General features: G+C 40.5%; 1 protein-coding gene across 1 annotated transcript; it reads left to right on the plus strand.

Moving 5' to 3' along the window:
- The first annotated feature begins 396 nt into the window (after positions 1–396).
- Positions 397–15100, plus strand: KLF5 (KLF transcription factor 5). Its single transcript, XM_072135334.1, has 4 exons — positions 397–744; positions 3762–4611; positions 6684–6743; positions 13274–15100. Exons 1-4 carry the CDS (start codon positions 574–576, stop codon positions 13450–13452), a joined length of 1260 nt encoding a protein of 419 aa, XP_071991435.1. The 5' UTR covers positions 397–573; the 3' UTR covers positions 13453–15100.
- Positions 15101–16866: the final 1766 nt, after the last annotated feature.

The following is a 16866-nucleotide window of genomic DNA, read 5'->3' on the forward strand; positions in this document are numbered from 1 at the left end:
GTACAGTAATATCTCTGGTTGTGTGTAAGGTATGGCAGTGCAGGTTTTGTCTCTTTTATTATAGTGCTGCTGTGTACAGTAATATCTCTGGTTGTGTGTAAGGTATGGCAGTGCAGGTTTTGTCTATCTTTTATGATAGTGCTATGTACAGTAATAGTTGTGTGCGGTATCGCAGTGCTGGTTGTGTGTGGGTTATGTATTTCTAGTGAGCTGTGTATTACAGTACACATGTCACATTTAATACTATAAAACTCTTCAGACTTTTGTGTGAAGTCCCCGCCACATAAACCCCTGTCAGCGCGGGAGGAGGAGTCGCAGTACCGCCCCCTGGCCGTACACCCACACATTGCAGGCCCGCCCCGCACATCGCATTGGCCCAGACTAAGCTCAAAGCAGTCCCGCTGTCCAGCCCCGCAATAAAGCCGTGTCCACACCCTGCAGCAGGTAGCGTCTTCTGCCCGTGCCGTGCCCTGCGCTCCTGTCTTGTGTAGGGTACTGTGTACATCCTCCGTTCTCCCCCAGAGCCCGGGCTCTCTATCCCCTGCTTCTCTGGATTTGTCTGTAGCTCAATATATGGCCACCACGGTGCTGACCATGAGTGCCCGGCTGGGCCGCCTGGACGAACCCGTCTTCACCCAGCTAAAGCCTGTGAATGGGAGCGGGGGGCACCTGCCTAATAGAGGGGACTCTGCATTCACTGAAGACATGAAGGGCCCCAGACTTCTGCCTGAAGATATGGTGCAGGTAAGTGATGCCCGGAATACTCCGTGTGCAGGTAGTGCTCCCCTCACACCTACCTGGGCCACCTACCTCCACTGAGCGCCCAGTGCTTCCCTCCTAGTGTCACCTGTCAGGGCTACTTACCTCTACTGCACTTCTAGTGCTTCCCTGGTCACCAATACCCACCTGTATGTGCACCTTGTGTTTCCCTGTTTATATTAACTTCTCACTGTACCAGGCACATAACAGAGCTTCACCTGTCCACACTTACCAACTGGACTGCACGCCTAGTGCTTCCCTGCCTGTACCTGGACTGCACGCCTAGTGCTTCCCTGCCTGTACCTGGACTGCACGCCTAGTGCTTCCCTGCCTGTACCTGGACTGCACGCCTAGTGCTTCCCTGCCTGTACCTGGACTGCACGCCTAGTGCTTCCCTGCCTGTACCTGGACTGCACGCCTAGTGCTTCCCTGCCTGTACCTGGACCGTCATACCTGTACTGCATGCCTAGTCCTTCCCTATCTGTACCGCCATACCTGTACAGCACGCCTAGCCCTTCCCTGCCTATACCCCCTGACTGTAATGTCTACCTGTACTGCACGCTTAGTGCTTCCCTACCTGTACCGCACGCCTAGTCCTTCCCTACCTGTACTGCATGGCTACTGCTTCCCTATCTGTACCAGTTGACTGTATTGTCTACCTGTACAGAACGCCTAGTCCTTCCCTGTGTACCCCCTGACTGTAATGTCTACCTGTTCTTCATGCCTAGTTTTTCCTTCCCTGCCTGTACTGCACACCTAGTCCTTCCCTGTCTAAACCCCCTGACTGTAATGTTTACCTGTACCGCGCGCATAGTCTTTCCCTGCCTGTACCTATACCCCCTACCTGTACTGCACACCTAGTCCTTCCCGGTCTATACCTCCTGACTGTAACGTCTACCTGTACTGCATGCCTAGTCCTTCCCTGTCTCTACCCCCCTACCTGTACTGCATGCCTAGTCCTTCCCTGTCTCTACCCCCCTACCTGTACTGCATGCCTAGTCCTTCCCTGTCTCTACCCCCCTACCTGTACTGCATGCCTAGTCCTTCCCTGTCTCTACCCCCCTACCTGTACTGCATGCCTAGTCCTTCCCTGTCTCTACCCCCCTACCTGTACTGCATGCCTAGTCCTTCCCTGTCTCTACCCCCCTACCTGTACTGCATGCCTAGTCCTTCCCTGTCTCTACCCCCCTACCTGTACTGCATGCCTAGTCCTTCCCTGTCTCTACCCCCCTACCTGTACTGCATGCCTAGTCCTTCCCTGTCTCTACCCCCCTACCTGTACTGCATGCCTAGTCCTTCCCTGCCTCTACCCCCCTACCTGTACTGCATAGCTAGTGCTTCCCTGCCTCTACCCCCCTACCTGTACTGCATGCCTAGTCCTTCCCTGCCTCTACCCCCCTACCTGTACTGCATAGCTAGTGCTTCCCTACCTCTACCCCCTACCTGTATTGTACTACCTGTACCGTTCCCCTAGTGTTTCCCTCCCTATGCCATACCTACCTACCTGCATTGCTTGTGTTCTGCATATTGTCTACCACCTATTGTACCTGCTTGTCTGCACTACCTGTACTGTGTCTGGTGACAAGTGCACTGCCCGGTCAGGTGCGCTAGGGGGCTGCACTTCCAGTTGTGCAGCTCATCTATTTTTGCAGTTGCAGAATATTTTACATGTAATAGTCCAGTGTCCTGTGTGAGCTGGCAATATTGGTTTATAGATCAGGTGATCTCTTGCAGTGATGACCATTGGGCTCGGGGACTATGATTTGGGAACGAGGTCCCTAGATGTGAGCTATTTAGATGCCAGCAAAGGAACAACTGTCTGCCTCTCGCCCCCACACACTACACATCAGAAATACAACACACACTGGGACAGATCCACATGCAAAGAACAGCTGGGCAGGCTAAAATCAGAGCGGACTAACCACAAACTGAGCGGCCTGCTCTTCATGGGGCTCTATTTAGCAGATTAGGACATGGCCTTATTATATCATATTGATGGATGTTGAGTGCTACTAGATTGGGTGACTTTGGACACTTAACTTTTGTGACCATTAACCCTTTTCTGTGTGTCATTTTGCTTGTGGCCTATTATACTGGATATAATGTCTTATTTTCTGATATGATTTATTACTTTGGAGGGTTAGTTGATGTGTGTGTCATATTGGAGACTTGCTTTGTATATTGATACTGACTGTAAGGATCTACACGTATTTTCCTGTTCATGTGAAGGCTGCAGGCATTGGCGCAGTATCAGGCTCCGCAGGCCCATTGTATGTTATCGGATGGACCTGGGAGACGTGACTTCTGTTTGTTCATACTAATTTCTAGTGTATTATTACACTTGTTTTCCATTTGTCAGCTGATTCATATTGGGGAATGCTAAGGGGATTAGGAATGACTAGAGATTTTACAGTACAAGGGGGAATGTAGCATTTGTCCATTCAAGAGTACATGATAAATGTTTTGCTGATGACTGTACTGGTAATATCAGCCTGCAAGCACCCACAGCCTACAATGCAGCACTTGTATGATCTGCTTGATATGGATCTAGGGAAGGATTATACATGAGTGCTGCATCTGCAAAAATTGTTTGTTCAAATTACAAGATTATTTATTGGGGAACATGCATCTTTATTGACCTTTTTGGGAATATTTGTGCATTTTTGTTGCACCTACACCAGGGCGTTAGTTTTGCATGTGTGTTCTTAAAGTATCTTTGCAAGATAGATTTATTATTTTTTCTTAGATGAAAAGTAGGAACAAATCAAAGTACAACTGACCCAAACTTCCATATATGCATCTAAAAATTAGCAAAAATATTGGACTGAGATACATTAGAACACAGCAAGTGTGTTGACAGCAGACAACTTTGAAAAGAGGAAACAGAAATACAATGATACATGTTCCCCATCGAGTGTTTCTATGATCTTGGAAATGGTATAGAGTATTTACCGATAAGCCCTTCACCTGTTATAATATGTTTCTTTCTTGTTCTCATATAGACTAGATGTGAAATGGAAAAGTATCTTACCCCCAGTCCAACCGCAGCAAGCATCATGCAAGATCAGAAGAAGTACAGAAGAGAGAGTGCATCGGGCATTGACCAGTTCTTCAGCAATGATGGTGAAGGACTCCCGTATAGTATCAACATGAATGTCTTCCTTCCAGACATCACTCACCTGCGAACAAACCTGTACAAGTCTCCAAGGCCTCCAGTCCCCACCATTAAGACAGAGCCTGTCTTTAGCCAGCAGGGCGATGCCCCAGCCACACAGCCTCTTCCAGAGTTCACCAGCATCTTCAGCTCTCACCAGAACGCCGATCTGAATAACATTTACATCAAACAGGAGCTGCCTTCTCCCGAAATTCAGATTCCTGTCAACCCCCAGCACGGTCAGCTGTATCAGCTCTTGAGTTCTTCAGACATGGACTTGAACTCTACAAACCAGGCTTCAGTAATGGACTCTATTAGCAATTCATTGACCACAGAATTATCGGGATTCAATACCCTCCCGGCCCCGGTATCGCAGACCACAATGAAACAATTTCAGGGCATTCCCCAGTGTTCATATAATATGCATGGTCAGTTCATGCCACAGCAAGAAGGCACATACTTTCCTCCATCACCACCCAGCTCAGAACCTGGCAGCCCAGACAGACAAGCAGAACTCCTTCAGAGTCTCAACCCACCACCTTCCTATGCAGCCACCATTGCCTCCAAAATGGGCATCCACAATAACAGCTTACCTGCTGTGGTACCAATGGCCCCGGCATCTGTGCAGCCAGTCCGATATAATCGCAGAAACAACCCAGACTTGGAGAAAAGAAGAATTCACTATTGTGATTACCCTGGTAAGACAATGCTGGTCACTATTAATACTTGGATGGGGAATAAGGGCACTTTTAGACTAACTATGATGAATAGTTGGGTGAGCTTTACATAACATAGTTTGATGGAAAACTGTCCTGTGTTAACCAGGCCTTAAAGGGATAGTGATTGTCATGACGTATCTTTCTGTTTACTGAATCTGCGGAATTAAGGGCCTTTGTCATTGCAAAAATTAGAAATTGGAGAAAGGTTTATAGCAGGCTGAGTAAAACCTAGAAAATGATAGGAACGTTACACGGGGGGAATTGCAGATAAGATCAAACTATTAAGCAGACGGCTTTCCTAACCCAACCCATTAAACAGAGGAATTTCTGAGACTTGAGTGTTTCATTGTAGAGACTTGTTAATACATAGATCTGTAAGCATGTGTCCTGGTACTGAGGCTCTTTTGCATATGATATGAAGATCTTCCAGCTGCAGTTTACAATCTGCACTGGACATGATTTTCTCAGCAAACTTAGACCCATTGGACACTTTGTTTTCCGGCAGTCCTCCTGGCTGGTATTGTGATATGTTCATCATAAATGTATACCATGCATTAACTCTAAACCTTTACTGCTTGGGTCACATTGAAGTCCTACGTATAAATGGATAATGGGGGTGTAAATAGATCTTCATGATATCTTGTCACTGCTGTGTATCTTTAATGAATAGGTTTGGGCTGCTATAAATGGAATACAATGCATGGTGAAGACTAGCTTTACAATCAAGATAATGGTCTATGCACACAACCTTCCCCTGTAAATCAGTATGTAGTCGACAGGGTCCATAATATACCAACTTTATGAAGCTGAAGGGCACTTTAAGTGTATTTTACCCTTCAGGCACTGTAATGCTCCTAGACTTAAGGGTCTAGATTTAAAAGAAAGCTGTCCTCTTCAAAAACATGGCTACTTCCTTAGACCACACTACTCCTGCCCCCTGGTTGGTTTTGGTTCTGTTTACTTTAATAAAGCTAAGCTGTTTGGCTGTGTCATTATAGCCAAACTGTAGACCCAAGTGGTGTCTTTTCTGGAAGAAACTTTAAGGGATCTCCAACAGTTGGCCATCAGCCATTTGGTTGTCTAAAATTACCATAAAAATAAGTCTGTTGGAAGATGAGTGAGTGCTCTTTTCAGTAGGGTAGCAAAAAGTGGCATGTATGCCTTTTACTATACACACACACACCATTCCTATGGTTTCTGTTTGTACTTGGGGCAACTTGTTTAGCATTAGTATTTGAGTGCCTCTAAAAATACTGTCTTTTATATTTATGAAATTGAGATCAGTGCAGTAGTATTAAACTGCTTGTCCTTTTGTGTATGGTACAGCTCAACAATATTACTCAATGGGGCTGTAATGCTAGACACGGCCAATGAACATGAGTGGCGCTGTTTATTAATCATTTAAAAATGTGTCTTCTCCTAGTGTCCAAACTCAGAACTGCAGTTTCCATTGCAATGTGAAAGTGCCTCCCACAGATGGGGATTGCTTTTGGGCTACTCCATAATGGATCCAGTTATATCCCCATTTCTATTGTCTCTGGCAGATGGCAAGGTGGTGGGCATTTTAACTAGGAATAATAGAGACCATGGAGGTCAGCAGGGAACACAGCAATGTTTTCATAGAGCAATTCAGTGTTTCATGCTGGCAATAGTTAAGTAACCATAAACTTTGCTGCACTTTCTGGTTCTGGAATCTCCCCAGGTATTTTTAGAATGTAAGAATGCAGATGAATATGTGAGGCTAGGAATATCTCTGATAAATAAGTCGGCCTAATAAGAATAAATACACATGAGAGCTGACAAAGTACATCTGTTGTAGCATTAATGAAGGTTTTTTTTTTTTTTGCGTAACTAAAAGAAGGTTTCCTAGAATTTGTGTTACATTTGTGTATAATGTGATGAGCGTGCATATCTGCATTGTGGCTACTAATACATGGATCTGATGTGTATAGATTTTGTATAACTATTTTAATTTTAAAAAAAAATTGAAGCTAAGTGAATTAACTCTGCTCTGCTCTTCTCTCCCCCCCCCCCCCCTTCCTCTTTTCCAGGGTGCACAAAAGTATATACAAAGTCATCTCATCTAAAAGCTCACCTGAGAACACATACTGGTATGTGCAGACATTGTTCATTTTAATGGCTGAGTAAATATTATTCATAGAAACCTTCCTTTTTTTGAAGTTTGTGTGCTTAGTATGTTTTCTGCTTGAAGTCACTCCATCATGGCAAATTTTGTCAGGTGCTTTGTTCAGTGCATTAGTTAGTTAATGCTTCTTGTTACTACACAAAATGTACATTTCTTTTACTGCAGGTAGATTCTTCATTAATTAAAAATATACCCAACAAGTAACTTGAGGTGTGGTCCAAGATCAGAGACTGTGCCACTTTTGTTTCACGTGCTGAGCTAAGCATTCCTACATTGCCATTATTCGTGGATTGGTGCAGTACTTGGCAATAGCCTTGGACAAAGGTGGCTCTGTTTTGCAGGGGGGGGGGGGTTCTAGGGTGTCCATTAGATCAGCTGTTCATGAATGACTTTGTTTCAAAAGGGAAAATCATGTACAGGCGGTCCCCGAGTTACATACAAGATGGGTTCCATTTGTTTAGTAGAATTTGTATGTAAGTCAAAACTGTATTTTATAATTGTAGTTCCAGATTTTTTTATTTATTTTTTTTTTGTCCCAGTGACAATTGGAGTTTCAACATTTTTTTTTTTTTGTCATAATGGGGGCAAGGATTATCAATAAAGCTTCATTACAGACACCTTACAGCTGATTATTACAGTCTGGTACTATATTATAGCATTCAGAGAGCTTCACCAGAGATCACAGTGGGCATAGGGGTAAGTCTTTAACTATAGGTCGTCTGTCCTTAAGTAGGGGACCACCTGTAGTTACTTCACACTGGCTATGACTATGCACATTACCTATAAGTTGGTTTCCTGTCACTCATAAGTATAAAGGGGAAACATTTATGTCTAGGGTATTGAAGGCCTGTTCAGTTAAGACAGATGTGTGCAACGTATGTGGCACTGGTTACCCTATAAAGGGACTTCCTCAAAGCTCTGTCTAAACTTTAAAATTCCTCTCCTGACGGGTTATACCTTACAATGGATTCTCATTCACTGCACTCTCTATGGACTACCAGTAACTTTGTGGGTTTATATGTCCATTTTCTTCAAAGTTTTAACCATTAAGCCAAAAGTAACACTCAACCAAACTTTTAAAATGTTGACTACAATCTCCTCAAGTCAGGTTGTTCCTGGGTTTACCATTCTTCTGGCTGTTGCACACTTAGAAAAATATAAAAATTCATGAATTTGGTATAATAGGCAGCTCTAAATACGACACATTTTAATGGATCTGATCTGTTGAAAAGTAGAGCATGTCCTAGTCAGAACCAGTTTACACGGATCTCTCAAACTATAGATTATGAGGGTTTGTTTAAAAACAGATGCCAGACTGATGCAAAGCGGCCATGAAAAAACAGACATTAACTGTTATTCACAAATAATTTTTCTGCAGCATGCGTATGTACACAGCCTAAAACTTACATTGTTTCTGTAAAATGTACCCTCTTCGGAGGGATGATTACGAAATCTATCTCCTTGGTTTTTAGGGGGTAGAACTCCTTTTTTCAAACGTAACATTTTTTTACAATCTCCTATAACCGTTGCAAGAAATGATCCACAGATAAAACCTCATTTGCAAATGGCCAAGGGCTTTTGTTTTTAGCAGTTTCATTGATTGTTTGTGTGTAAAGACGGTATCTGAAAGCTGGAGGTTACTATGGAAATTCTAGCTTTGATAATTGAAGCAGTTATCTCTAACAGCCACTGTAAAAAAATAAAAGAAGTAGAACAAAGGTCTGTTTGGCAGACTGTTACCATGCTAAACAAAACTGTTCTAAGCAATATGTGTTTTCATAATCCCAGCTTAAACATATTGCTATACAGTGTCCCACACAGATATTGAGTCATTGCTTTATCTTCTAACCTTGGCTCAGCGGAGATCATGGCTAATTTATGGGATTAGCCAAGACCAATTCTTCTGTCTTTCCACATTTCTGGCAAGAACTTATTTGCTTGATGGAATCTCTTTTCAGGCTTCTCGCTATAGAAATGTCAGGCGTACTATTGTGTGTATTTTTTAATAGTTCCTTCTCTATTTATAATAAATTTCTCATTGTGTCTAAAGTTGGGTTGACTCAATCATCTGAGCATGACCTTTTCTTCTAGTGTCAAGCTGAGCTGTGAAAAAAGTAATGGATATGCTATGCTAACATTGAATTATTTATGGAACTTGTACACTTCCTAACGTCTCCTCTAATTAACTTTAACAAGTTTAGGTTTCATTAATCACACAGGACACAATGCTTCCAAGCACTAATTCCTCCTTGTTTGTTTTTCTGGATTTTCCAAGTGCAGCCAGTCTATTCTTGGGCTACAAGCACTCAATACCTGACAATGTCTCTTTACTTTTTTTTTTTTTTTTTTTAACACAAGAAACCCTTTTTTATCTTTTTAATCTTTAAAATACTATTATTAAACTAAGTTACCTTCAAAGCAAATCCTAAATTAATAAGATAGTACCATGCAATGCAATTTAACAAAGCTTTGTTTAATATGTCTGAAATGGCCTAGGGGTGTTTGGCAGTCCTGTTTATCTGGCCAAACTTGTTCCTCCTAATCGCTGACTATTCAAACTGCATTTTCCTCCTAATCTTGGTTTCATGACAATGGCTTTAAATCACCTGTGAATGATAACCTCCCTTTACAATCTGTCATTTTCAATAAAATAAAAAGCCCAGAGCAAAGTTTGTCTGCTGGAAGGAGTCAAAACACTTTCAGAATTTCTTTTGTATCAAAAACCCCTCAGTCTTTTCTTATTATTTATTCAACCTTGCTGGTCCTTTCAATCACTCTGAATACCTTCTAATAGATTTTGTTTCAGAACAAACACAGACAAGCTCTAATACTCTTTTACTGGGAGATCTTGTCTTCTGCAGAGTCTTTGGTTTTAACTGAAGACTTAAGCCGGGCAGTAACTTGGCAGATCCAAAGTCCTCAGGAACATTTTGTGCAATGCAAAATACATTTGTAACATGGCAGCTTGAAAAGACCTGACTATGGGAGCTCTTCGTACAGGCCATTTCTGAGCATGAAATTGCTCACTTTACAATAGAAGTTGGATAGATGCATCCATGATTCCAATGCGTCTTTGCCCTTTTTGTCTTTGTAAAATAAGAAATCTAAGAATATAATTTGTTTGGGAGAATAGGCCCACATTTCATGAGCATAAGATGTTTGGCAATACAAGTATTGGAGGCTTACTTTTATGTAGGTAGGTACCTTTTACATGTGCATATTAGTTAACCAACCCCTGGTACACAGGCTGATCAGGAGGTACAGTGTTCCATATACACCGATATCATACACTAATGAAAGGTTTGATTCATCTCTTCATTGAATGAGATTGAGCAGTAGTACCAGACATAACCAGAACAGTATTTAATGGATGGTTGCAGAACCTGCATTTAAGGGGAGGATGGGCATGAGCTATTTTGTGATGGTTTGGCCCAGCCCCCACCTCCAATTTAAGTATTTTCTGGATAAGTTATATTGTAAATTTTAATTACAGAAGTTACTTATATTCTTCTGGTGTTGTAACAGTTTCTAGTATTGGAAGCGCTTAATGGAAGTCCTCATATAGGGCATATAGAGAACCCTTACTGCTGCTACATATTGTTTGTTTTACTTTGTAAGTAGTACAGACAACTGTTTTTGTGGTTCTACACCATAACTGGGGTTTGTAAATCGTAAGAGCAGTACAATATACAAAAGAAATAGCTGATGGAATAAACAACTACATAAATATTAGGCTCCTGTAAGCCAAAGGAAAATAAAGCATCTCCATAGGATTTCTGAACTCTATAGTGTAATTTAATGTCCCTTCTAATATGTGTGACCTACCGTTAAGGATTAGTGGTATCCATGTTGTGTCTCAGGTGATACTTGCATAGTCTCAAGTTGCATTTACAATTAGGAGCTGTTTGTTATGTTTTATTGATTCAGGGTCAGTATTGGCTTTATGTATGCTGTAAAACATACAGCCATATAAGAGCAGTCAGAGAAGGTGCTGTGTAAGGTGACTGGTTTACTATGTAAAGTAATAGTTCAATGAAGAAGGTGGACTGTACATGGTATAAAAAAAAATGCTTAAAATCTGTGACTAATTTCCCGGCCCAGACAAGGATTAATTTGCCTTTACTTCAGTGATCTAAAAGGTTTCATCTATCAGGGAGTAAACTAGGGGGTTAACTTTTTAGATGCCACTTAGGTGCCAATTAAAGCTCACAGTAGTGTCACAGAAGACATTAAAGCTACACTGGATTAGGTTTCAATAATGGCCAGAGCCAATCCTGGCAGAGCTTACTTTTAATGGGGTTTGGGTAGAATTGTACTGTACATTGCACATGGTCTATGAAGATAATGTTCTTTGTGTGAGCAAACTATTTTATATAGTTTCTAGTTTCTGCACCTCTTCACTTGCTAAATCTATTATATATTTTTTATCTTTTGGTACTTTTTATTCCTAAACCTGGCTTTCCGAAAAATATCTTGTATTTATTATAATTATTGTAGCTATAACAGCGCTGTCTTCCCTCCCTGGTGCGTCATGCACAAAGTATAGGACTGTTTTCTGGCAGAGCAAAGTGTGATATTCCTGGCTCGGAAAGAAACAACTATAGTATGCTATTTGGCTGTAAGTTGGTACCAGTTTCCTCCATGATGTTTTACTTGAACAGTGCTGACATTTTTAACAAATGCCATAGAAGTTCTCTGAAGTGGAGGAGTAGCTGCATTTAGCTGCACAGTAAAACCGCTGTTTTGATTCAGTCGTCATGTTCCAGTAACTGAACTTAAACACATTTAGTCTTTGAAGAATAGTATTTTTGATTAACGCTCAAGACATTTTGGGAGGGGAAAAGCTTTAGGACCTGTTTGGAATGGAGTCAAATCTCCGCTGAACAATGTGTGAATAAGGGATTAGCGCTTTGTAATGAAATCAGCTCATCCGTGGTGGTGGTGTTGTGTGTGGGTTTTTTTGTTTTTTTTAAAATACTTAACCATGACTTGTTACTGAACTTAACTCCATTCAATTATTATTAATGCAGATGAGTCATTCAGGTATCATCATCATCAGACCCAATTGTGTTACATCTCATCATAGTAAATTAGGACATCTACGTGACATTGCTGACTTGGTCTATAGTTACTGACCTTAATTTGTATATGCTCTTTAGATTCTTCTCCTAAAGATCCCGTTCATCTAGATGAATCAAGGATTTGTTTGTTAATAATCACGTAGGTTCCTTAGTAAGATCTTGGTCTACAATCTAGCCAATAACACAGCATTGAAGCATGCAACATGTTGTGCAACAGTTCTTTTAAAAAGTGGATGACCCTAAACAATTTCTAGCATTCTTTGTTTTTGTTTATCCAAATGCTTATGGACCAGTGAACCAGCAATGTAGACACCTGATTGGTATCTTGGGTCTGGTATGCTATAAAGTGCTAAACAGATGATCGACCTAGAACTAGGCAAAATTCTCAGTCCTCTTGTGATGTCAAAACTACTGTCATTTGGAGAAATCTTTACTTTCTGCTCCTGATTCATTCTACCTTATTCTATTTTTACATCTACAAACCTGCTGTTCCCCTCTTGGATATAAATAATATTCGCATCTTGGGTTGTTTTTATTACTGGAAAAAGGGAACTCTAAAAGCCAAAAATAGGATTTTACTGACTGTTGAGTGTTTGTAGATGAAATCATTACTCTTTGCAAATAATATAGACATGAAATACGACGGCATAGTCAGAAACCAGTATTAATGTTATAATAACTAGCGTGACATCTTTGTTTAGAAAGTAAATACTTAAAGTACATGCAAAATTATTGTTTTCAACCACGTTCCTCCAATGCAAAGATAAAATACAGTGGAAAGAACATGCTTGCCCATGCATGCCACATGACCTGGTGTGATCTATGCGGCAAGGAAGGGAATTTGTAGATTAAATGTTACTATGCACAGGTACTATCACACTAAATATGTACAGTCATGGTAAGATTGAGTCAATCTTTTGGCCTTCTGTGTCATACCATTGAGGATACAATACAATTTGATGGTACTTTATTAATCCCCTGGGGGGGGATTCTTTTGTACATAATGTACTTGCAATTTTTACACACAATTGGAGATGGTCTTAACATTACAGTTCCGAACATATACCACAGGAGGCATGTTCTTACATGTTGCTAGTTCCTTAGTTATACAAAACATAATTACAGGACATTGCAATTCCGCAAAAAAAAACTGTCTAAGATGACCATACATTACATAATATAAGAGAATGATCTAGACTTTTGCTAGCACAGAACATCCATCCGGTGGCAGGTCATTTTCTTTCTTTTCCCTGGGTTCCCTAATGGCAGATGTTTGTGCACTTCTGACCTACAAGAGAATTTTCCTGTAAAAGTTACAAGTGTGTTAAGGTTGGCTCCTGCTTTGACATCTATGACTTGATCTGCATTGTAATGTCAGCATTTCTAACTCTATTTTCATGATTTTGTCTTGCAGGAGAGAAGCCATACAAATGTACATGGGAAGGTTGTGACTGGAGATTTGCTCGCTCAGATGAACTGACGCGTCACTACAGAAAACACACCGGGGCCAAGCCTTTTCAGTGTGCAGTTTGCAACCGCAGCTTCTCCCGCTCTGACCACTTGGCGCTTCATATGAAAAGACATCAGAATTAATATGGACTCTGCCAGAGGCTATTCTTTACTATGCAAAGTTTTATTTTCCTTACTGCCTCATCTCCATGATAAATTTCAAAGCCTGGTAACTCCCTGCAAAGGTGGTTCCTACATAAAACTCATCTCTGTTGTACTATGGACTGATCTATTAGACTGGAAAATGATGTACATGTGTGTTATATTGAACTACAGAATGTTTGTCTCTTGAATGCTTGATCCAACATTTCCCATCCCCCTGGTATATAGTAGTTGGCAGGTTTCATCTCCGTAAACGTTATTTACATCTCAACACACAATGCTGTAAGGTTGTTTAGCAATGTTTTGACCAAAGCACTGTCCTTACTGTTACAGTGTTTAGTAAATGAAATGAGGTCACAGATGACTGCATGCAAAGGACAAGCCATAATACAGCAAATGAATACTTGAGCATGCAGTTTTTGGAAGAGTGTTATTTTGTACTTTACGGTGTCATCAGTATCTGTATTGTATCAGCATAGTCCCTATTCACCATTTAATCAGTAAATGTTTTATTACATAAGCATTTGAAACCTTATTTCTCCCAATATTCTATTATGTAGCCTTAAAGATCCTGCACTGAAGTCTTGAATTAACTTTATTTATACATATATATTTTAATTTTAACTTTTTTTTTTTATTATACCAGGCTCTGTACAAAGTTTGATAAGCTAACACTAAATATTGCAGGTTTTGTGGTTGCATATGGATACTGCTCCAGTCTCTAGTCCCCCATATACGTCATTGGCTTAGTACATCGGTGATATAGTGATTACCTGGCATCCAAATACGAAATAGTCTGTTAATTATCAGTTGTGTGTGTGTGTGTGAGTTTTTTTTTTTTTTTTTTTTTTTTTTTTTTTATTGTGCTCCTCTTACACCCAACAGCACTGAGAATTTAGTGCGTTCTTTTTTAGACTGGAACAAATATTTTTACTTCTATGATTATTATTTTTACAAGACATTTTTTGCACTTGTTCTATCATTTTAGGGGACTTCCTTGCTTATAGATTTGACCCATCTATTTAAAAAACAAAAAAGCCAAAACACTAAAGCTAAAATATTCAGCGCTCATGATGTAGGTGGTCATTTTGTTCTACAGCATTTATGTTAATGACACAGTAATTTTTTTAAATTACTATGCAGTTTACTTGCATGTATTTGCAGTATCCTAAATAATTGTATTATTAAAATAGATTGGATGAAGGTTTAGTGCGCCAGAACTGACTGAGAAATGTTCAATCATTAAAAAGAAAAAAATAACCTTAACCAGGAAAGATTTTTGCTCCTTAAAGATTGCTGTATTTTCTTGTCTATTTATTTTTTTTTGGTTCATTTTCTTTTTTTTTTTTATTTGTAAAAAAAAAAGTGCTACTGTATTTTAGCTACTTTGAATAAATTAACATTTAATGTAGTCATTTAATTGTACCTTTTTAAAAGCTGTAAATACATTACATATGTAAATAATTTTGTACAACACTTTGATTGTTTATATAAAAGATGTGCACATTTTTGTTGCTTTATTGCCTTGTATTTTTATATTTGTAGTTATTAAGAAAAAAAGGGGGGGACAAATGACTGTTTCCAGAAAAAAAAATGTTGCTCATATGCGTTGTAATAATAAACTGAAGTGCCTAAAATGTACTGTCATATTTGTGTTTTTGTATAAAAATTACTACAAAGTTTTGTACACTGTGAATTATATGGTTACCCATATCTGGATAAAATTTTAAATATCTGGTCCTTTTTACAATGTGTTTTATGTACATAGCTCATTTAAAGGGAACCTACCACCACAATTCTACCCATAAAAGTAGAATTAGTGGTAGGTGTATGAATGGGAAGTGAGGATAGCCCTTTTTAGAGCTTATCCTCACATCCCGGCTATCTTTTAGAAAACTTTGTAGTGCTGATATGTAAATTTTGTTAAGGCCGGATCTACTGCGCATGCGCAGAACGCCGGGTACTCGGACTAGGGCTGAACATGAAAAGGTAGGAGGAGAAAGTAGGCTACTGGGGCTTGGAGTAGCCGCGACACGTAGCCTCATTTCTGGCTACTCCATGCCCCAGTAGCCGCTTAAAAAAATTTACATATCAGTGCTACAAAGTTTTCTAAAAGATAGCCGGGACGTGAGGGCTATACTCACGTCCCATTCATCCACCTACCACCCGTTCTACCTTTTTTATAGGTAGAATTGTGGTGGTAGGTTCCCTTTAAAGCCTGTACCACCAAGATGAAAGACTATGCACATGAGCCTGAGGGGCTCCAGGTTTCATTAACACCTATGGAGCCTGGAGCCCCTCACTCTCATTTGCATACAGTTCTTCATCCTGCTGGTAGATGCCCTTTAACAATGTATGGCAAAAAGCAGTGTGTGTTCATCTGGGGGATTTTGGAAGTTTTATACAACATTTGTTATACCAGGTAACAAAATTAACATTAAAATTTGATCTGAGGGCGATTAAAGTCTTGGGGAATCGAAACCACTGCCAGATAACTGGCGTAAGACAAAATTAAGCTTCCAGGCATATCAACAGAAAATAGAATGGTGACACCTTTTACATACACACATATATATATATATATATATATATATATATCACTCACCGGCCACTTTATTAGGTACACCATGCTAGTAACGGGTTGGACCCTCTTTTGCCTTCAGAACTGCCTCAATTCTTTGTGGCATAGATTCAAGGTGCTGGAAGCATTCCTTAGAGATTTTGGTCCATATTGACATGATGGCATCACACAGTTCCCGCAGATTTGTCGGCTGCACATCCATGATGCGAATCTCCCGTTCCACCACATCCCAAAGATGCTCTATTGGATTGAGATCTGGTGACTGTGGAGGCCATTTGAGTACAGTGAACTCATTGTCATGTTCAAGAAACCAGTCTGAGATGATTCCAGCTTTATGACATGGCGCATTATCCTGCTGAAAGTAGCCATCAGATGTCGGGTACATTGTGGTCATTAAGGGATGGACATGCTCAGCAACAATACTTAGGTAGGCTGTGGCATTGCAACGATGCTCAATTGGTACCAAGGGGCTCAAAGAGTGCCAAGAAAATATTCCCCACACCATGACACCACCACCACCACCACCACCAGCCTGAACCGTTGATACAAGGCAGGATGGATCCATGCTTTCATGTTGTTGACACCAAATTCTGACCTTACCACCCGAATGTCGCAGCAGAAATCGAGACTCATCAGACCAGGCAACGTTTTTCCAATCTTCTACTGTCCAATTTCGATGAGCTTGGGCAAATTGTAGCCTCAGTTTCCTGTTCTTAGCTGAAAGGAATGGCACCCGGTGTGGTCTTCTGCTGCTGTAGCCCATCTGCCTCAAAGTTCGACGTACTGTGCGTTCAGAGATGCTCTTCTGCCTACCT

This window comes from Engystomops pustulosus, chromosome 2 (genome assembly GCF_040894005.1).
Source record: "Engystomops pustulosus chromosome 2, aEngPut4.maternal, whole genome shotgun sequence".
Lineage (NCBI taxonomy): Eukaryota > Metazoa > Chordata > Amphibia > Anura > Leptodactylidae > Engystomops > Engystomops pustulosus.

Bases quoted from the DNA above. Each gene is read 5' to 3' on its own strand.
- KLF5 (XM_072135334.1), top strand. From the start codon at position 574: ATGGCCACCACGGTGCTGACCATGAGTGCCCGGCTGGGCCGCCTGGAC. The intron at 745-3,761 runs GTAAGTGATGCC...GTTCTCATATAG, and splicing joins TGCCTGAAGATATGGTGCAG to ACTAGATGTGAAATGGAAAA. The intron at 6,744-13,273 runs GTATGTGCAGAC...TTTGTCTTGCAG, and splicing joins TCACCTGAGAACACATACTG to GAGAGAAGCCATACAAATGT.